Source organism: Enoplosus armatus, chromosome 13, assembly GCF_043641665.1.
Source record: "Enoplosus armatus isolate fEnoArm2 chromosome 13, fEnoArm2.hap1, whole genome shotgun sequence".
Classification (NCBI taxonomy): Eukaryota; Metazoa; Chordata; class Actinopteri; order Centrarchiformes; family Enoplosidae; genus Enoplosus; species Enoplosus armatus.
Window position 1 is genome coordinate 6,101,317 of NC_092192.1, and position 22,949 is coordinate 6,124,265.

The window sequence follows — 22,949 nt, forward strand, 5'->3', positions numbered from 1 at the left end:
TGGGAGATTTTTGCCGCTACATTGCTCCACATCACCATCATCAAAACTCAACATGAGGGAATATCATAATATAATAACCGTTTTAATTCCTCCAGTGGAGATTCAGAGACTTGACAAGGAGCACTGAAGCTGATCTGGAGGCTTGAGGTGGAATAACACCTTACTAACACACCTTTCAGGTGACCCACCCACCACTCTGTACACTGTATCCTGTTCAGGCTCCCAGATGAGCTACCTAGAAGTCAATAACAGACCGTGAATCAGATCCTTCTCCAATTTGCCAGCTGGGCAAAGCAGGCCTCAGACCCTGAGGGTCCCCCAAAGATCCAAAGTTGTGTATGTATCATTTACTATTGATATTACTAGGAAATTACGTTGTGGTAATTTGATTATTTGCGCATTGTTTGGTAATAAACACTAAGGTGGCTCTTACCTAATTTTGTGGTACTGTCCTATAGACAAGCGCTATGTCAAAATGTACTTTTATTACCTCCAACCTGTAATTACACATTTTTTTGGCCACTTTGGGGCAGCTTAAACATGAGCCCATGAACACAACACGGAGATATCACCACCTTTAGGTTGATATGGTGAACTTGTTAGCAAATAATTGCTTATTCACACATCCAGCAGTTAAGGAGCAACATAATTCATTTGGAGTCATGTTTTCTGGTCACCTGGTGAATGTGAATTCAATATTCCTTCTCTTTTAGCTCTGTTTTGGTCTCCACCAACTCCTGAGGGGACTATCTGGCTCTTTAGCTTCTAAACGCTCCACTATGTTCACCAGCTAGTTGCTAACTGTGTGTGTCTGCTGTGTCAGCTTTTACTCTGAAAACAGCTGCCTGCTGCAGCCCAAAATGACTCTATGAGAGCAGTGAGACTGAATCAAAACAGTGGAGTTGAGGGCCGGACAGCTAAACAATTAGCTGAAACTAACTATAAAGTCGAGTGGAGCTGTCTCTTACAAGTCCATAAACTTTATAGAGTGCCCCTTTAACTACCAACTTATGAAGTTGCTGTGACTAATGTGTTTGCAGACATTTTATTTCCAGCAGACATATAAGAATCCACTTGGAGTTATATGTCTAGTACCTTATCGACATGATGTGGAAAAGGCTTTTTGTCAAAACTGTGAGATTTGTGCTTTAGAGAGAGAGAGAGAGAGAGAGAGAGAGAGCGTATAAACTGTAATAATATAATAATAAATACACTGTGCAGGCAGCTGAGCGGAGATGAATGCAGCAGCGCACACAAATAAACTATTAAATTAGATGATGAATTTCTCATTCCAGGTTGTCCAGCATCATGAGTCAGCGGACGGAGCGACGGGGCATACATGTGGACCAATCAGACCTGCTGTGTAAAAAGGGATGTGGTTACTATGGCAACGCGGCGTGGCAGGGCCTGTGCTCCAAGTGCTGGAGGGAGGAGTACCAGCGGGTACGGCAGAAACAGATCCAGGACGACTGGGCCTTGGCAGAAAAGTAAGACCTTCTGCTGCATCATTGCAATTGCCCTTGCAGTGCATTGCAGTACAGTATATTATTTGTTATGTTATTCCTGATCATTATAATCCCCCACTGATATTTGGCATTTGCTCTGTCGAATGTCCTTGGCTCCAGGTTGCAGCGGGAGGAGGAGGCAGCATATGCCAGCAGTCATGGGGCCCAGACGCAGTCCCACCCCACAGCACCACAACCACACCCAGGGCATGCCTCACTAGGGCCCTTCTCCAAGTTTGAGGAGAAGAAGACCAATGAGAAGACACGGAAAGTGACCACTGTTAAGAAGTTCTTCAGCCCCTCATCACGCACTGCTCCCAAGAAAGGTGTGTTCAGGCAGACAACAAGACAAGATATAACACGTTAAATAGTGAGCTTTAGTTGTCGGTAGTTATGTTCTTTAATTTGGAGAACGTCAGGCTAGCTGTTTATCCCTGCTTCCAGTCTTTATGCTAAGCTACGTTAATCAGATAGGTATCCAAAAGTATTTTCTTTTTCTAAATGTGGTTCTTCCTCATCAGAAACCCAAGAGGGTAAGACAACCAGCCCCTCCATCAGCCGCCATGCCAGCTTCGACACAGACCAAGTGTCCAAGGACTTTGTGGACTTCTTGAAAAACCTCCAGAAGCCCGGCCGGGAGATCCATAAGCAGTGCCGAGCCTTCATTGTGAACATGTCGAGCAAGAAGGTCTGATTTGACATAATAATAGTCTTTGTAATAAAAGGATTTCATGACCTGATCAATATACTGATCTGACCTTCTAACTTCTTGTCTTGTCAGGACCTGGGTGCTGACGAACTGTCGGAGTGCGTTCAGGATTTCTACCAGAACATGGCTGACCGCTTGATGAGTCACTTTAAAGGTCGGTTCAGAGGTCTCTTCCATCACTTCCAATCACTTCCATCTATAAGTTCTCAGTAAAGCTCGAGTATGTAGCGACCACTAGATGGCAGCGCAAGCAGGATTATCCAGCTGGGTGTTTAAATCTGGCTCTCTGTATTGATTCAGCTCTGACTAATGTGGTCCGATAAATGTTTGTTCTCCAGGCTCTTCAGAGTCTGTGGAGCAGGTGATGGACCAAGTGGAAAAGTACATAATGACTCGTTTGTATAAGAGCGTGTTCTGTCCGGAAACCACTGACGATGAGAAGAAGGACTTGGCCACACAGACGAGGATAAGGTGGGCCTCCCTCGGAACAATACAATGTTTTTCTTACTTGTTAATGCACAGTGGCAGCTGCTGACCGCACGTGTTTGCCATCCAGCGGGGAAGTGACTGTCACAAATGTGTACGGTTACATCATATGAAAGAAAAAAAGCTTTAGGCTTACTGTGCTGATTCTCTATATTGCAGGGCCTTACACTGGGTGACCATCCAGATGCTCTGCGTGTCAATGGATGAAGAAATCCCCGAAGTCTCTGAGAATGTGGTCAAAGCAATAACAGGTCAGAGCGTGTGCTTGAACCAACAGGTTATTAGCTGCTCAGCTGCAGCACATTAAACGGCATGTAAACGTACCTGCTACAGTCACTTGGGTCCAGTTAGATGCTGGTGTGGTCCTCAGTCTTCAGTACCTCTAACAACATGCTGTCTGCTAACATGTAGGCTACAGCACAAGCTTGTTTACTTTGTCTCTGGTTCCCTACGGTGTAACACAGACACCTGCCTGCTGCTGTCAATCAAACTTCAACTAACTTCAGAACAGAAATAAAAGTGCTTTCCAATGTCTCTTATTCACCAACACACGAGAGGGAAGGCTGCAATTGAAGACTCTTTTCATTATCAATTAATCTTTTGGTCTATAAAATGTCGGAAATTAGAGAAAAATCCCCATCACAGTTTCTCAGAGCCCAAGTTAACATCTTCATATTCCCTGTTTTGTCCCACCAATGGTCCAAAACCCAAAGATATTAAATTTACTGTCGTATGAGGACTAAGAAAACCAGCTGGAACCAGTGACTTTTTGGCTATTATGCTTCACAATGACTTGAATCAATTATCAACAAGGGTTTTGTAATTTGGGTGTACTGACCCTTTGATGGTTTTTGCAGGAATCTGATTTTAGAAGTGAGTGATTTTGTTGATTGTTGTCTTTGTCTGTTCCAGATGTCATCGAGATGGACTCGAAGAGGGTTCCTCGGGACAAACTAGGGTGCATCACACGCTGCAGTAAACACATCTTCAGTGCCATTAGGATCACCAAGAATGAGCCGGCCTCAGCTGACGACTTCCTCCCCGCGCTCATTTACATTGTGCTCAAGGCTAACCCTCCACGACTCCAGTCCAACATCCAGTACATCACCCGCTTCTGTAACCCCAGCAGGCTGATGACCGGAGAGGACGGATACTACTTCACCAACCTGGTCTGTTTTTTCTATCGTCTCCGACTTCAATCCTTGTCAGGGCCAGTTTGAGCTGTAGTTTCACGGAGGGACTGTATGTGCAAACTTAAAAGGTGGAGCTAATTAGAAATGAGCTGTGTCCTAATGAATCCATTCATTTTTGTACGAATAGAAGCAAACATGTCAAATAGTGAGCTTTAGAGGTGCTGCTAGGCAGAAGTTGTTACCTTTGGACAGAGCCGAGCTGGCTGTTTCCCCCTGTTTCCAGTCTTTATGCTAAGCTAAGCTAAGCTAACCTGCTGCTGGCCTCAGCCTTATTTTAACAAATAGATATGATATGAGATCCTCTCTCACTCTCCACGAGAAAGCAAATGAGCGTATTTCCCAAAAAAATTTCTTTAATATTAGGCCATCTGGCTTCGTGTCAATCAGGTTGATGTGAACTTTCTTGTTTCTTTTGTTTTTTTAGTGCTGTGCAGCGGCTTTTATCGAGAAGCTGGACGCTCAGTCTCTCAACCTTTCCCCAGAGGAATTTGAGCGCTACATGTCAGGCCAAGCCTCACCGCGATTCAACAGCTCAGAGGGTGACTGGCCAGACACTGGTGCGGCACTTGGCGTGACTGCCACCAACCCCGTCCTGGCTCAGCTCAACCACAATCTGGAGCTGCTGTCGGGCCTCAGCAGCCGGCAGGAGACGCTGATGGAGGCTGCTCAGAGCCTGCAGGCAGACCTCCTCTCCTGGCCCGAGGGGGTACAGCGGGAGGTACACAACATCCTGGAAAAATACCCTCTAGAGATTCTGCCTCGCACAGTTTCTGCCATTGATGCCAACAACGTGGACAATGACAACCTGCCTCCACCCCTCACGCCTCAGGTGTTTGCTGGGTAGTGGAGTCTACGAAGGGAGGAAAAACATTTCACATACATCAAGGTCTGTGTTTTGAGTTTGATGGTAGCAACCCACATACACTCCTGAATAGTTAGGAGCCTCATCTTTTTGAGCTTCTTCTGCACTTTAAACGCCCAGTTACACATGTATTTATAACAGTGAAAACTGCACAAATCTTTCATGTCAATGTCGACTTTTACATGCGAAGTCACACCGACCAATAGAAAGTTGTCTGGACGGTGCTGACCTTCAATGTAACGGAGAGTCCAAAGTGGAGTAAGGCAAGGCGAAGCAGTTTTATTTACATAGCACATTTCAAACACAGAGGCAATTTAAAGTGCTTTACATAGGCAACGAAAAGCATTACAATTCACAATGTCATTTAAAAACAATAAGCAATAAGCTAATGTAGCATATTAGTTGTGTTGCACCATTTACTTTTATTAAACCTCTTCTGTCGGAGCTGATGGTATATATCTCTTGAATAAACTGTGTGAACTTATCGTCCTATTAGCGACCAAGCTAGCTAGCTTGCTACCTGACAGTTAGCAAGCTAGCTAGCGCGGGGAGCTTATTTTTCCTGTCTTCAGTAACTCTTAATTAAATGAAACGATGTACAATCCTGGGAACACAATGGCAGGAGGGAGTAATTGACACAGTACAGAGAAAACTGAAAAAAACCCACAAAGGGATATTGTGACTGACGCTAGCATGTTCTGGCCTACTAGCATGTTAGCTGTCATGCTCGCCAGCTAGTAGTTCATCAGCTAGCACGAGAAGGGTCTAACTCTATGTGTTGTCTGATAATCAACTAGACAAGTATTTTCTCTTGTAGTGTGTTAGGTGTGAAATAAATACCATGCTAAATAACCTATAAAAAAATACAACTTTCAGGACGTTACAGAAAGTACAGGTGATGTTAGCCAGCTGGAGAAGCTAATATTTATGTTAGCCCTACAAAACTTTGTGAAACAGATTCTAATATAATATAGCCGCTCGAATGAAACTGAAAATATGAACCTCTCTTGTGTTGTTAGTTTGATCATACTGCCTTCAAATCATATACATAGAATATAGAAATTTTCACCATATCAACAAGCTAATCTTTATCAGCACGTTAGCTAACGTTTAATGTTAGGTACAAATGTCTTAATGAAAGACTGAAGATAGAGTCCTGTCTGCCCAGTAATGCTTTAATACATAATACATTTCACTCTTTGTGTGGCTTTCTTGGATTTTTATTGAACTTATGGAGACACCAAGCCTCTGGTGAGACCGGGCCTTTAAGGTTATCAAGCCCTTTCGTCACAGTTGCTAATTGTCACTGTTTTAGTAACCACATTTTCTGGTGTGTCTGTTACAAGTACAGCACAAAGGAAAAACAGGTTTTACAGCCAGTACATCCGTATAGAAGTGATGTGTTTGTGTTTCAGCTTGAGGTGAGTTGGTTTTAATAATCCCATTTCTTGCTGTGTTAAATATTTTGTGCGCAGCTGTTTTTCTTTCTGTTTGTTGAACTGAAATCCAGCTGCAACAGATTTAGAGGAAACACAAAACCACTCTGGAACAAGACCACATTTTCTCATTATTGTCGAGTATCAAATTAACTTGAAGAGGCCCTTCAGTTTGTTTTATAAACACACTATGTTTTACTGTACTGTGTTTTTTAGAACTTACTGTATTTTGGCTTGGATTCTGCATATTAATCTCTTTACTGAATCAGAATGTAATACGCACGTTATATGAACGAATACTAATAATGTATGTTAAATAGTGATTTATTTTGTCATTTTGTGATGTGCTGTATAATGTTGCGTGTAAAAACAAGCTTGTGTTGTCTGCCTGTTGAAACACTGTTGTCTGACTACTGATTTCGTTTTTGTGTTGATTCATTGAGTTGAGGATCTTTTTAGTATTACTAAATTAAATAACAGCACTTTCAATTCAATGACCAGCAGGTGAACATACTGTATGTATGTAAAATGTTTGATTACTGTAAATTACCATATTTACTCAACTGCAAAGAGTATCGGAGCCCTGTTTGCATGTGTGGTTTACCTAATCCTGACTTACATGATGTTAGCTAGCTAAAATTGCCCTGTCAACTCTTATAGCTAACTTGGTTCTTTAACATCAGTTCTTGAATTGAGTTAAAGACCAGTGTACTGTTATTTGGGAGTAAAGTAAAGGCACCATGAGTAGAGAGAGTCAAATCAATAATCAGCTTTCATATGATTTGTTGTGTTAACACATTATAGCATGTGATTGGACTCATGACTGGTGCTATGGCTGCACACAGAACTTTTGTACTGCAGCTACACAGTAGTTAATTGAAAGTTACTTTAAAGGATAAGTCTGGTGATGTTCTGTATTTTTCTTATTGTCAACAAATCCCTTAAAAACAGAAACAACAATAAACGGATCCTAGTAACAAGTATTGTGTGTTAAGCCTGATACTTCTTATTCTCCTGTGCCATAGAGCCCCATTGTTGTCCAAAAACTATTAAAAACACATCAGTGTTGCACTGAGTGACATGTTCCTTCATTACAATTAACACACGCTAGTATTTTTAGTTGATCTAGTGCTGTAAATGCCAAATGTGTATTAATCCGCCCCAAATGTATATTCATCCGCAGTTGAAAATAGTCCCAAACAAATGCACTATTTACTATTGTTTATGAAACAATTGCTAAAAGCAAAACTATATATAAAGCAGATTCATTAAACTTTTACTTATGAGCCAAGTGTACACATTTCATGATACAATAATGTTTCATACATTTAAGTGTAATGACGAATCTCCTTCAAATTGTCAAGATGAAATTGGTCTGGAAACAGGTTAAAAAAACTGGGCTAAATAAAACTGAAAGCTGCAATCGTCAAATGGACCAAAAACTAAGCTAAGTATGATTAATACCAGTTAAAGGAAGGTGAATGTTCTATGGTGGATGATGCTAATTGTTGGAAATTTATATAAATAATATTAACTGCATTTTTCATTTGAGTGAAATAAAGAAGAAAGTGAAATACTTCAGTCATATTGTGTCTCTGACAGACTTCTCATCCTGGAGATCAGCAGGGTAGATGGGTGGTCTTCTTGGGGGTCGTTCATTTGTTTTGGCAGGGTGTCCCAGCTCTGGACGTACAGCAGTGGATCAGGCTATAAGGTTGTTGTGGGACAAGCTCAGGGTCAGGGGTCATCAGACTGGCAGAGTCACTCTCAGAACATCATGAGACTCATCATATGGGGATTCATTTTTCACCTATTAGTTAAAACATGGACCACTTTCTATACATTTTTAATATTTCACTATCTAATGAGGATCAATAGGTCAGTCTATGAGGGAAAAAAAAGATGAAAAAATCTCTCTAAAAATAACCCCTGCAGCATCAGTCAAGCTTCATCCTGGTGAAAACCGATGAAATCATTGAGGACAAACCTCGTTGAATATCTGATTATTGAAGTTTAAACTATGTACACGTTCCTGTCTTTAACCTTCAGTATGTTTGTTTACAGTTTGGTACAAATATTACTGCCAAAATATCCGAATAATGTATTTGTATTTATACATTTATACTTCCCTGCAGTGCCAATTGTCTTATGTTTTGTCCACGTCTTCATCGTTAGTGTTCAACATTAATTCAGCCGTCTCTGTGTAAGATAGCACCATCTGGTGGTCAAGTCAAGAACGATAAAGCAGCTCCAGTTTTCACCGGGATATTTTCATTTTCCCACAAACAAAAACTTCACCGGTGGAAAGGAACTACTAAAGTACATTTATTGAAGTACCATACTTAAGTACACTTTTGAGGTACTTGTACTTGAGTATTCATTTTATTGTTTCCTAGTACTTCTACTTCACTTGACTTTCAGACACTACATTTTTCTGACAGTTATTTTTCAGATTAAGATTTTACATTTTAAAACATACAATGAGCTTATAAAATGCAAAACATTGTCAAGATTTAACCAGCGGCTCCCAACATTTTTTAGCTTGTGTCCTCTTTTTAAAAAGCAGAATGTAGTTGTGTCTCCTTGTCAAGTTGTTTCTTTTTTCCTCTACCTTTAATCATCTCACGACCCCTCAGATTTGTCTTCTGACCCTTCAGAAGAAGAAGCCCTAGGTTGGGAAACACTCAATGAAACTAACTTTATGAAGAAGTTAAAACTAGCTCCACCTCGACCAGCTACAACAGTAAAATGCTACTTATACATTAAGTCATCAGTATTAACAATCTAATAATGTCATCTATGACAATGAGTCAGTCTCAGGGGACATTTTACTGCAGAACGAATACTTTTACTTTGATATTTTGCTAATAATAAAGGTATTTTACTTGTAATGGAGTATTTTTACACTGTGGTATTAGTATTTTTACTCAAGTAAAGGATCCCAGTATTTCTTCCACAACTGAAAAACTTACATCAGAACAATTTCACATAATCACAGAAAAAAAGTCTCATCAAGTAAATAATATGCAATTTACTGTTTATTTATTTTTGATACTGTTAGGTGACATGTGAGGGATTTCTGGAGACTGAAACAGCAACAAACTTTCTCTACCAGAAGCCTCCAATGTGCAAAAGTGACGAAATGCAGTTTTAAAGGGCCATTGTCTGAAGTCACCCAGCTGTAAACAGCAAGTCATGGCTTCTCGAGAAATTGTACTGTAGACGTGTAGTACTACCTTAAACAAACATTTATCATGTGGGGAAGTATTCGTCATTGGTTTCAACTAGAGTTTGCATCCATTGAGATGTGTGTGTTCCTTATAACATTATCATCGTACAGTATATACACAATACAAGATAAATTAACTGCAGATAATGTTTATACATGCTAATATATTTCTGAAAAAAACAAACATAATGAAAGCTTTATACATACAGTAAGGCATAGATTATATACAGAACTAACCTAAAAGTATTAGTATCAAACATCTGTCAAATATTCACACCGCAACAAAACAAAGAATTCAAAACATTTTATAGTATATACAAAAATACTTATGCAAATGCCCCTAGGAATATCTTAATAGAAAAAATAATAGGAATCTCATCAGGAGGACATCACATTATATTTGAAACATGCACTTCCCGCAGAGGGTTTTCAGTTCAGCGGTGGGCCACATGTCTAGATGTGTTGTTTTTGGGGTAACTGTGAATCACTGAGAAAAAGTGGTTCTTGGTGCAGGGATACTTGGTCTACTGTGCTCATTGGTCCTCGTTTAGTACCTCAAATTCTCACCTGTGCTCCGCAAGCTTGTGTGGTGAGACGTACAGTACGCAATAATCTCATATGGACCTCAAACTTGCCGTCTTCCTTTCCTCTATCACACTTTGGACTCACTCTCTATGTTGGCGATGTCCCCGTTCCTCTCAGTCTGCTGGCTCTTCCCCTGGTTGTCCAGGCTGGTCTTGGTCTCCTGACCCTCCCGCTCAGACTCTGGCAGCCCTTGCTGGCTCAGCTTACTGGCCAGAGACCAGGTGAGGGGCAAGCGGGTGCGGCTGGTCATATCAGCGAGCTCTTTGGCACTGCAGGCGGGTGTGTTAGTTTCGTAGATATCGTGGAAGCTGTTGTAGTCCACCTCATAGAAGCCGTCCTCCAGTGTCAGGACTGGTGTGAAGCGGTACCCCCACTTGATCTCGTTGCCAATGTATGAGCTCCTTGCCTGGCACGTCATGCCTGGAGACACAAGGCAACATTACGGATTAAAAGTTGTGGTATATAGATTTATGGAAAACGTATTTTACCGCTTTCCTGTTTTGTTTTTATTTGTCCAGGTTTTTAGATAATGTTTTAAACTGAATTATGTTTGTGGTGCTCACTGTATTCCCATAATGTAAACAGGAAGTATAATAAATATACGTATAATGTTGCCATGGATTCAGTGAGCTATGCTGCTAAAGCTCGAGCCCTGTCTTTTTTAGGCTAAATGTATTTACATTTTGGCAAATTGACACCACTAAAAGTATGCTGAATTAGCTATTAGCAGTTCCTGTTTATAATGAACCCATGGTTGTATAGACAACTATCACTGGATTACTTTGACACTGAGGAAAACTTGTGATGAAAATGTGAGGAGCTTCTTCTTTTCTATGATTACTGAGCAGATTTGTGGATGTGTATTTGCATCGGATCTAAGCCTCACAGTGCTGCTAGGGTGGCTGTAGACTCTTAGTGTTGTGGATACTGTAGGATGGTAAAGACATACTGTCCATACTGGCTGTGGAGAAATCCCTAATCCCCCTAATGTGCTTCCAGTCTAAGTGATGTGGGTTCAAAATCCTCCCACCTTCAGAGTCCTCCCACCTGTGCAAAAATACATTTTAAAGTGTATCTAAAGCTAATATGAGGCTATATGTTTTTAGTGTCTTTATTATCCCTCTGCTGCGGCTCAAAAATACAGAGAGGGAATTTCATGTTATAAAAACTGTAACTTTGGAAGAAAACATCTAAAGGTTCCCCTGTATTATGATGCTGCATCATCTGTTTCCAACTTGTTCTACCAGCTGAATATAGCCTGAAGGTTTTGACTGATATGATGAATTCATCTGTGCACATATGTTTTCTTCAGTCGTATCACCCATTCCTCCACAGTTAGCTTAACTGCAGCCAAGACACTCACAGAAAACACGACTCCCCCTCTGCGTCTCAGAGGGCAGTGGGATTTAATCTCTTTCTGACGCCATTTACTTGTGTTTTGATATTTATCAGTGTGCTCTTTGGCTCAGCTGTCTGCAGGAAGTCCTCTGTCAGCCTCAAGCATCTGCTTCAAAACACGCCACTGAGGCATTATGTAATTGGTTCATTTTATTATGGCTGATAGTGAGAAAAATTATCGCATACCGGTTTCTAACACATGTCAGGCATCTCAACACCATCTGATCTAATATATTAACGTGTATTACATATATTTCAATATGAAAAAGTATGAAATCAAATTAAACATAAAGTATAAAATGTGCCAAACCTTCATAGAGTCTACAGTAATGCTAGCAGCTTTGAGAGGCTGCACTTAGGCACGGTGGTGCTTTGAGCTAAGTGCTAACATCAGCATGCTAATGATTTCACAGACAACATGCGGATGTTTAGCAGGTAAATTGTTTACCATGTTCATATTTTAGCATGCTAACATTTGCTAATTAGCACTAAACACAAAGTACAGCTGAGGCTGATGGGAATGTCATTAGTTTTGCAGGTATTTGGTCATGAACCAAAGTATTGGACAATTTAAAGCTTTGACCTGATGATGGTGCCAAGGTGGTGGACCAACTGACAGACCGACACTGCCACAACTAAAAACATTCAATTAAGGTAATACATTTTTTTAAAAGACTGTATCACTTGACATGCATTGTAACGATGAAGCAGGTCTGTGCTCACTGAAAATGAAGCAACTTCTGTGATGAAATATAAAAATAATGTGTTGTACGTGTATAAGGGTTCATGTGGGATGAACAATACTGTGCAATATTGTTAAATCCATTGAATAACAAATACTGCACACATTCTTGTATTGCAGCGTCACAAATACAACATCTAACTGTGGCCAGAAATCGCCTCGCACGACTCACCTGTGGCCTCCACCATCCCCTCCAGAATCACAACAATCTCCACATCTTCCTTGGCCAGGTGGGCTTGTGAGATCTCCCAGAAGGGGCTGTTCTGATTTATCTCATGGCAGATGATGAGCGGCGACACTAAGAAGAGCCTGTCATCTCCCGTGTTGTAACCCACATTTATGTCCGTCTGGTTCAAAGGGATGAACTCCCCTTCCTTGGTCTGCTTTGACTTGATAAGCTTGGCCCTGATTGAAGCCTCCACGATGTGCGAGTTTCGGAGGTCTCCGACTCTGAACATCAGGCACAGCCGTCCGTCTCTCATTGAGATGACCGCATTGGTGGAAAACACTAGTGTCTCAGCTCGCTTCTTGGGCTGTGAGATCTTAACAAACATGCAACCCACCATGAAGGCATTCACGATGGACCCCAGCACCGATTGAATTAAAAGCAGAAGTATCCCCTCGGGGCATTTGTCCGTGATGACCCTATATCCGTAACCAATGGTGGTCTCTGTCTCAATGGAGAACAGAAAGGCTGATACAAACCCATTGAGGTTATTGACACATGGAGTCCACTGGTTGTCCGCTAAATGGTCCAGATCACCCCGAAGGTAAGCAATAAGCCACCACATGAAGCCAAAGAAGAGCCACGTCACTGTGTACACCAACACGAAGATGAAGAGGTTGAACCTCCATTTGAGATCTACCAGCGTGGTGAAAATGTCCGTCAGATAGCGGTACGTCTCGCGCACATTCCCGTGATGGACGTTGCACTTCCCGTCTTTCTGGACGTACCGCTGGACCTTCTTTGTCCTGTCCATTTCTGCCAGCTTTTTAGGCAGGTCCTCACGGGCCTGCTTTGGCAACTTGGGCTGTCTGATGGTGGCCGGGCTCTCCACATCCTGCTCCATGGGGTTTCTAGGTGGAGTCAAGCCTGCGAGAGAAGAAATAATTGGCGTAATTATTGGTAATAGTAACCAAGTGTAGGAACCCTTAAGTACTGTTTTGAGGTACTTGTTCTTTATTTGAGTATTTCAATTTTAAGCTACTTTATACTTCTACTGAGGGAAATATTGTACTTTTTACTGCACTACATTTATCTGAAAGTTACTTTGAAGATTAAGATTTTACAAGTGACCAAGTCATAAAAAATGAGTATGTATAGTTAAATTTCTCTCCACCTCAACCAACTTTAAGAGAACATTAAAATGCACCTTAATGCATATGTAATATTTATAATCCAATGATAGAAGACTATGAAAGGAGACATTCATGTCACCTATGAGTACTTTTACTTTTGATACTTTAAGTGCATTTTGCTGCTTATACTTCTACACCAAGCGATGATGGTGATTTATGATTTACACAAACTGGAGGGGGGGCAGTTTTAGTTTGGACGTAGGGCTGAAAAAAACAGAGCAGAAAAAAAGTTACGTTTACAAATGTAACCGACTTATATGGACATACTCTCAGATTGAGTGGCAGCTACACAAACAAGGCATGCATGCAAGATAATATCATTAACAATAGACCTCCTACTCTTGCCATTGTTTCCAGAACCACCACCACATGAGATGAGTTGAGACCAGCACGCAGATTCACAAGTAGTACTAAATAGTCTCAGCATGAAACTGTGCAGCTACGGTAAGAGGGAAAACGTGTCACCACCCACACTGCCAAAAGCAAGATACACTTTGTCACATGCTATATAGAGAGAGAGTGTGTGTAGCCCTGAATTAAGGCTGCAATGCTTCGTGGGTGCTCTGGAGCTCCTCAGCACCCACAGGGAAATCATACTGTGAGGAGACCATATCTGAAGAATAAGATAATTATCCACTGAAGATAAACAGACGATTAGAAACAGTGTTAGGGCAGAGTCTTAACTGTGATCTAAACTGTCCATGTCTATATTTAACTTTCTTAGGTGTCCCCTTTAGGTGTTGACCACACTGAGGTTTCATACAGAGATACAAAGCGAACGGCTGCCATCTTACCCAACATTACAAAACACTGTCATTAGTTTTCATTGTGCAAGGAAGTCTTTTCTTTTTTGAAATGGAAATACATTGTCAATACCAAAATGAAAAAACACTCAACTGTCCAATCACAGCGTGGCGGCTGGGCTATAGGCGGAGCTTATTGTTGGTGATGTAAGGTGACAGCAGCCATTGACAGACAGCCATTCACATTAAAAGAGTTTGTTTTAAGAGGTTAGAGATTGTATTGGCAGGTCTGCTGGACAACACAGAAATGCAACTTACCGTTTCACTTTCTTTGATTAGAATTTAATGTTGCATTGAAAATTTGTGTCATTATTAAAGACAAAAGTTAAATACTGTACTTGTCATTTTAATATTCATATAATTATGACACAATAAACACATTCACAAAAAGGAAATACTGTTATATTTCACTTCAACTTTGTTTGATTTGTTTTAATTTAGGCGTTTTAAATCTTCCATGAACCAGCTGCTGGATAACAGATAAAGACATAGCTTTCCCTAAAAGGTTTGCATGGGGAACTCAATATGTCCGAATCACAGAGTAACGTAGGTAGTGCTGAAGTTGCTGCAGTCACGATGTGATTTAAAACATCTTTACTGCGCTGTTCTCTTCATGTGTACTGTGTGCTTTCTCCGGGAGCTAAGTCCAAGGGAGAAATAAATCCTGTGAAATACAGTATAATTGTTATGTGATCCCTCCTGCCGTGCTGTGGACAGATATCCTTTACTATGCACATCGCCTGAGCCACCATCAGTGTTTTTACCACTGGAACAAATGGCTGTGCTGAAGCCGTTCTGCTCTCCATTCACGGGGGAATATTAGGAGCTTGAGCAGTGCTGGTTTCCACGGCAACGCACAGCTCAGTCTACCCAAGTGCTCACAATATAGCAGGAATGTACTGGATGAGGCCGCACAGCATTGGATAACATTTTGTCTGTTTCATCTTGTTTCAGAGGAAGCCTTAGGAAGAACAATGTACTGTATCTGCTTTGTGCATGAACCTGTCATTCATGTAACATCTGGTATTTTTTTTTTTTAGATAGATGAATGTCTGTGAATGGAAACATAATTATACAGGCTTGATTAGAGAACGTTTGTAGTGATGGTGCTGAGAGTAAAGAAACAATAAAAGCAAATATAATCAGCAGTAATATGTTGTATTTAACTCTCACAGGATGTAGGAAGGAATTTTATTAAAGCTGCTATAGTTGATATCTCTATATTCACAATGGATCAAATGACTATATGTGAAAGGTGTCACTTGAAGTGATGAACCCAGAGAATCACTTGTCTGCAGTTCCCCTCCATTCTACTGAGTATTTTAGCGTCTTTCAACTTTACTGTTTTGGTTTATGACAGACAGACAAAGTTGGTGACCATCAGGTGAACATAGCGGAGCATTTAGCAGCTAAGGAGACAGCCATTTCCCTCGCGGTGGAGACCAAAACAGAGCTAAAAGGAGAGCGAATATTGGACTTGGATTTGAAACAATGGGTCATCGATTTCACACAGACGTAAACAAAAGCAAGTGTCTCATTTATAGCCAATGATCATTGATTTTACTGGCTGAAATGACAACTGTCACACATTAGAACACACTACAATTTTTGCTATTGTTTTTTTGGTTTTAGGTGTACTTAACAGAGCTTTATCATGCTAAAAAATCCAAAACATAAGCGTAGCTACGGTTGGGGTTTAACGAACGGTTAATTGGATTAGTAAAGCAGGTGCAGTGGGGGACCAGAGGCCACTCATGAAGCTATTAAAGGAACTAAATTGAATTACTGGAGGTTATCGTACACAAGATGGTTATACAAAGTGCGTCTATGCTGAAAAATGTGTTTGGTGTGCAGCAGGATGTGGTGACATATTGTGTCAGATTAACCTTTACTCAAAGGAAAGTCCGTTGAGACGTGTGAACACATAAGTCGGTGCTCATTTTATTCATGGTTTCTCTTTTTCATTGTTTTTGCTGCGAAGGGGAGATTTTTAATCAGGTATCTGTATATCCAGATGTAGCCAAAATCGAGCTGGGGCCGCATGGGGACGCATGCTATTTTTAGGCACACAAACAGCTGAGCACAGGCACATAATAATAATAATTTTCAAATCTTACCACAGTGTTTCTCTAGCTCTTTAGACCTCAGGTGAGAATGGGGGTCAGTGGATGAAAACTAGGCTGTCAATACAGCAAATTAGCCCTTGTTGTTTATGGAAACGGTGTATTTCTCCTCTTCAATATTGTACATTGAACCCAATTATCCAAGATCCTGCAGGCTGCAAGAGCATCCACTGTGATAGGGGCTTTAAATGATAAGTTCACTCAAATTACAGGAGAACTGAAACAAATGTACTAGGGGTAAGGGAGAAAATACTTTTTATGATTTGGGTGAGCTGACCCTTTAACAGGAAAGGTGTGGGACTGATCAACAGGCAATGAAAATAATACCTAAAAAAAAGGGGGGTTTTAATGTGAAACATCTGTTCAGGAAGTGTTTCCATGACAGTAGGAAGTTTGCCTTAGCAGCAAACGGCATCAACTGCTCATTAAAACAAAGGTTTATCACCAAGACTACAAAGGTTTATCACCAATACTACAGTAATAATTGTTAGAAAGTTAATAAAGGCTAAATATTTTTTTATTCTTGCTAAACATTTGGGAGGTTGCTGTGTATGCCTTTTCCAGAAGGTTAGCTAGTTACAGAGCTAACTGAACATAGAAAGTGAGTTATGCAGAGGATAGCCACCATCAAAATGGATTTATTTCACAACCTGGCAACCCAAAATGTGTCTTAATTAATGCCTTATGGCTAATCTATAAAGCCTTAATAAAGTAACATTAAAAAAGCCAAGTTATAAACCCCATAATAAAGCCATACCCAGCATTTCAATGTTGCAATCCATCAGCTTCTAGCATTAATTGACGGTAAGGAATCGTCTATCAGCACAAACCTTTAACCGCGACAAAACAACAAACTTTACCCTCCACAGTATATATGATGAACGTCAAAAGATGAATCTGGTCAAGGCTAAAACGTGTGCACCAAGCAGCTGCTGTGACGCTCATTGCTTTTAGCGCACAGTAAACAGTCAACTCAGATCTTCTCTCATCTGGACTCCGGTGGCCGGACAGCGAGGGGAAAATCCCCAGAGAGACGTTGGTAAGAAAATTAACTTGACTGTGAAACTGTGAAAGTGAGGGGGAGAAAAGTAGGAGTTTGAAAAGTCCCCAGTGGAAATAACACCCTTACAGCCATCATGCTGCATTTTTTCTCATTATTAACAGATGGTTCAGTTGAAGTCACAACTGCTGCCATTAGTTTGTAACTGAGAGAAACACAATATCTTCAGCTGGGTGCTCATTTTCAAGCATTTTCAACCCTTTAAACTGACACAGGTACAGCTCTGGTGGGCGCTGAATCACACCAGCCTATAGATGCCTCCAGGATCCAGCCTTCAGAGACACAGTACACTATAATGGCTGTCAAGAACTACATCTTTCTGCTCCACTATGGCCGCAAAACAGGTACCAGACTTAACTGGGAAATACCACAGAACTACAAACAGTCTCGGTTTGCTTTTAGCAGAGATAACAATATAAATTTAAGAATTTCTTGGATAAGAGCATGGCTTCAATGGGAATTATGTTTCAGTGAATTATGTTTCACTGGATGACACCAGTAAGCTTTTATTGCACTGTAACTAAGAAAACACTACATTTATTAAAAGACATCTTGTTAAATTGTAGAATAATTGGCTTCAAAATAATTATAATAATAATGTTTAAGATTACTGATTTTATTAGAATGACTGGTTTCATTGGAGATTAATTACATTTACTGGAGATTACAGCCTGCAGATTAGCTGAATTTATTTGAGATTATATGGTTTTATTAGGGATTAAATAAACAATCCGTTATATTAAAGGGAACATTGGATCCAGTCATCACTTTCACGTTAATTAGCCAGCATTTAGTATATGACATAAAAACTAGCTATTAGTTATTATGAGCCGATGATGCTGATATATGATATTTATTTAAAGCTCTGCTGTTAAAGCTTCGTCACATCTCTTCTCTCATTTAAATCTTGTTACTACAATACACCAGTAATAATAATAATATCCCATATACGCACTAATCTTGGCAGAACTAGTTTCAGGTATAATGCACCTATTAAATGGTATGAGCTGCAAACTGCCCTCAAGCTAAATTCTTTCATTCCCCTTATTTGATTTGTTTTGGTACTCTGGTTGTCAGATTGTGAATGTTCTCAGTGATCAATGAGACAACCTGATTAAATAAAGTCTGATTCATTATTTGCTCATGTCACGACCTAATAGTCATTCAGGTAGCCTGTTATGAACGATGATTCTTGTAAACACTGGTGTAAAACAGGTCTGTAATTTCTATTATGGTCAGATGAGAAACACAAAAATTGTGATTTTCTATATATTTCAATTTGAACAGAATAATTACTGCTTCTGTCTTTAACTAGCTGGAAAAAAAAGCTTTTAATAAACCTGAATTAGCTGGTTACAGGACAACTAGCTCCACAGTGACCAGCTTTATTAGCTTGTAGCCGGTTAATGGAGACCACTTGTGTTTACAGGATAAAGAAAAGTATTTCTCAGCTCAATAACAGGGTTTTCTATTATAGAGCAGGCTAGGCTAAATTATTTCTTTTGCTGGGATCAGGTGCATCCGCAGGAAGCGCAGAGCAAACTAACAGGGGCTGGAGATGTCCCGTTGCCATGGAGATGGAGGTTGATCCAGATCATCATCATCATAATAATAATAGCCTCCTAATCTTATGGTTCATTTTTGCTGCCTTTATTTGCACCAAGTGTGGCTCGTTTGGCGGCCCCTGCCTTGTGTTGTGGTGCTGTGAGGCCGCGGGCCTGCAGGCTCATTCAGCCTGGAACATTTTCTTCAACACCTTCCAGTTTCTTCCATCTAACAGGCTGCGTCCCCTTTATCATGTCACAGGAGCAAAATCAGCCATCGGGATGCTCTGCTGTTAATATTCATATCTAGATGTGTGTGTGTGTGTGTGTATGTGTGTGTTTTCTTCTTCTTGCACGCTGATTATTCTCTTAATTAATCTCTGATTCGCCTTGCACTGTTATGTAACTATCCACCCCCACCGTCCCCCATATAACAAGATGATTACATTTAACAAGCTATGATGAGTATCGCTAACCAGGAACAGCCGAGGGAAAGGTGCATACCTTGTGCAGCAGATCAGCGTTCACTCTCCGGGTCATTGTAAGCCGTTTCTGTTCCCATGAAAACAAAAAAAAGAAGCTCTGCTGAGGTTGTAGGTTGTGATTATCAAGTCGCGCTCTGCGAAAACCGACTGACTGAATGATAGCCACTAATTCCCTCTTTCTTCCATCCCTCTCCACAGAAAAAGGCATCGGCCGTCAGCCTCCACCCCTCAGCTGGGAGAGAGACATAGGTGGACACTGAGAGAGAGAGAGAGAGAGAGAGAGAAACACTGAGGAAGAGAGAGAGAGGGAGACAGAGAGGCGGAGACACGAGTAGTGATGAGAGTGAATACAACGTATACTTACACACTATACTGCATGTTATAGATAATATACTACTAGCAGGGTGGAAGGAGTATTCAGATCCTTTACTTTGGTAAAAGTAAAAGTAAAAGTCCTGCACTAGAAATAAACACATGTCAGTGTTTTATTGTTGCAATATGTTATATATAGTTTTAACACTTTACAGACAGTTGGGTAATTAAATATATTCTACCAACAAAACATGTGATAAATGTATAAAACATAATGAATTGTTATCATGTTTAAACCAAACAAACATGGACGTCTCACTGTCCATGCATATCACATAAAACATATAAAACATTAGATATTTCCTTATTTGCTGTAATAACTTTCTTATTTACAATAATAATTTCCATCACGCGCGTAAGTCCAGTTTGTGGCATACAGGAGAGGGTAACCACTTACCAATACTTCTCTACATATTGATTAAACATAAGGTCAGAAGAAAATGCTGATTTAGTAGTTATTATTCATACTTTCACACGCAGTATTTGGATCCGTGGGACCCCAAACAATGTGGAAGTAATAAAAAAACAAACAAATGTCCATAAAAAAACAAGGGTCAGGACGTTTCATTATACAAACAAACGCAGCTCCATGGACACGGCCTACCAGGGCTTTAATTGAATTTGGGATTTCCTCTTATTTTCTCCGACACATGTAAACAGATTTTGATGTGTGAAATCGGTGGAGTTTCCCCTTGAAGAATGAGAGTCATTACAATTTTATTGACTATGGTATCCGTACAATACCGATCTATATTCTGATCAATACTTTCATAAATAAAAGAGGGACACATTTCAAAAGCATTTAACAGGTATTTTTTAATTTTACCATAAATAATAAAGATGATACATCTCTTTTTCACTACAAACAAACTAAACCCAAATAAGACTACATAACTATAGCTTCCTGGAAGCTAACAGAAATAGATAAATAACAATATAAAAACATTGCAAACGTAACAATGTAAATCAAGGTTAATAGTGCTCCGAAGGAAGAATGTAGCATCTCTCCTGCATAACGTCAACACAACAAGCATGTTGGCTTTCTTAGTGAAGATACATGAACTGTTGCTTTCTATAGTTGATAACTTGAGTTGTTGATCCGACACTTTCACTTGAGGTAAAAAATATATATATATTGGTTACAATCACAAGGTGCTCAGACTTTATTATCAAGTACAGTAGGAAATAACATTTAACTTAGCTGTGGAACAGAAATTGAAATTAACCAACAATAGTTATTGAAGTTGTTTGATTTGCAAATTCACATTAATGTGCAACAAATTTAGCTACTTTCAATCCCATGCAACTGAGTTACCTGTTGATATTAAGTAACCGAGAAAACATGGAAAAATGGATACCACCCAACCTTTCTCATATCTTTAAAAACACACTCCTCAGGAGGTTTTCTATACTTAAAATATACTCTGTTTATCCAAAAGGATCAGCATCCTGAAACAAAACTTAGTCCTAAAAAATACAGCTTTTACCTCAGTTTACTTACTTACAATATTCAATATTTACTACAAGGTCATTTCTTTGAATGTTAGTTCTGGAAATGTGGGGAGACAGTTCTGAACCCAATCACACATCAATCCATATCAGGGCAAAGCTCCAGTTAAGACTGATGAATCAGTTAATGTAGTAAATAATACAAATAATAATACATTTTGGATATTACCGGACAATGGGCAGAATTGGCTTTTAAATAAGATATACGGTAATGTCACCCACTTCTAACTCAGACTTTAGATTTGTAATATTTTAACAGCTTGTCTACATTGGGTGCACAGCGAGAGCGGCAGCTTCAGTCCTTCGTCAGTGTACCCTGGATGTGTTCAGCCACAGTACTGCTGTGGGTTCAGATTCTTGTGCAGCGCTCACAGAAAACACACAGTCACTGTTGTTAGAAAAGCCTTTGGATGTGAAGCCTAAAAACACACTTTGGGTCGAGGTTACGTGCCTTAAAGCGGGACTATGTAACTTTTGAAAGAGGAAATGCCACATCTTGTCTCTTACAAATGAAAAGTTGAGTGCTTAAACACAACATGCACCACTGTTTAATTCAATAAACTCAGTAGCTTATGGTGGCTAATGTTAGCAAACATTAGATAGATACTACTGTATAACAGACATTTCTTCGTCAATTCACTAACTTGTCTTCTCTACAGTGTTCCAATACATTTAAGCATTTACCATTATCCCTTTCTTGTTGTTTTGGCCAAAGAGGCCCTGTTAGATAAAGTCACATGATCTCACTTCAGTGGCCTGTGGCGACAGCTGTATTGATTAAAAATGAAGCAGATCTGTCCTGTCAGACGCTCAACAGGCTTTCCACACCAACATGTTTCAGTCATGTTTTTTAATCGTCCGTTTCACACGTGTCTGACAGGTACAAAAACATACTTCAGTTTTAATCAACACAGCTGTCCACAGAAGCTGCATAATGGCTTTCCGTTCGCCCGCATTCTTCACACAGCTGTGGTATATTTGTTTCGCTTTGTGTTTTTTCTTCAACTTGCATGTAACACCAGTGACCGTGTACTGGGCTCTAAACGCTGCCAAAACCTGTCTGATCACACAAGCAGGACTGTGCCTGAACAGATCAAGTGAAAACACTAGTGGAGGCAAGATGTGGGCCACACAACTGAAAAATACGGTTGACATGAGCCCTGAATGTGTCTTTAAATAGACACTTACCTACAGACTAACAGCAGTGTTTCTCTGCCCTCTCTGGTTGAAAGTTTCATAACTGTTGGGTGTGGTCAGACATTAACCACACCCAACAGTTATGAAACTTTCAATTGATGTCACGAGGTCCTGAAGTACAGCTGTACATCACTGCATCAAGGTGAGAAGTTAAACCACTGGAGGTCAGCAAAAACAGGATTTTCAAGGGGTGTTATGCGACTCTTTAAAGTAGTAGTTTTTTTCATTGGCCTGGATTTCACTGGAAAGTGTTTCAATTCAATGGTGCTTTTCATTTTGAAAAATATTTTGGGGGAAACAGAATACTTGTATTGGAGCATGATTTAAAGGGTCACGTTTTTGAGACATCAGC

General features: G+C 40.1%; 2 protein-coding genes across 2 annotated transcripts; one reads left to right on the top strand and one right to left on the bottom strand.

The window, feature by feature from the left end:
- Positions 1–211: 211 nt before the first annotated feature.
- Positions 212–4,737, top strand: rabgef1 (RAB guanine nucleotide exchange factor (GEF) 1). Its single transcript, XM_070917470.1, has 9 exons — positions 212–336; positions 1,296–1,487; positions 1,626–1,831; positions 2,027–2,193; positions 2,287–2,368; positions 2,553–2,685; positions 2,860–2,951; positions 3,613–3,869; positions 4,318–4,737. The coding sequence occupies exons 2-9, from the start codon at positions 1,309–1,311 to the stop codon at positions 4,735–4,737; spliced, it is 1,536 nt and encodes a 511-aa protein (XP_070773571.1). The 5' UTR covers positions 212–336; positions 1,296–1,308.
- Positions 4,738–10,072: 5,335 nt separating this feature from the next.
- Positions 10,073–22,412, bottom strand: kcnj6 (potassium inwardly rectifying channel subfamily J member 6). Its single transcript, XM_070918090.1, has 3 exons — positions 22,366–22,412; positions 12,318–13,222; positions 10,073–10,425 (listed from the first exon to the last, which is right to left on the bottom strand). Exons 1-3 carry the CDS (start codon positions 22,410–22,412, stop codon positions 10,073–10,075), a joined length of 1,305 nt encoding a protein of 434 aa, XP_070774191.1.
- Positions 22,413–22,949: the final 537 nt, after the last annotated feature.

Bases quoted from the DNA above. Each gene is read 5' to 3' on its own strand.
- rabgef1 (XM_070917470.1), top strand. From the start codon at position 1,309: ATGAGTCAGCGGACGGAGCGACGGGGCATACATGTGGACCAATCAGAC. The intron at 1,832-2,026 runs GTGTGTTCAGGC...CTTCCTCATCAG, and splicing joins ACGCACTGCTCCCAAGAAAG to AAACCCAAGAGGGTAAGACA. The intron at 2,952-3,612 runs GTCAGAGCGTGT...TGTCTGTTCCAG, and splicing joins TGTGGTCAAAGCAATAACAG to ATGTCATCGAGATGGACTCG.
- kcnj6 (XM_070918090.1), bottom strand. From the start codon at position 22,412: ATGCAAGTTGAAGAAAAAACACAAAGCGAAACAAATATACCACAGCT. The intron at 13,223-22,365 runs GTGTGAAGAATG...GACTCCACCTAG, and splicing joins GAAACAAATATACCACAGCT to AAACCCCATGGAGCAGGATG. The intron at 10,426-12,317 runs GTGAGTCGTGCG...TTGTGTCTCCAG, and splicing joins GGGGATGGTGGAGGCCACAG to GCATGACGTGCCAGGCAAGG.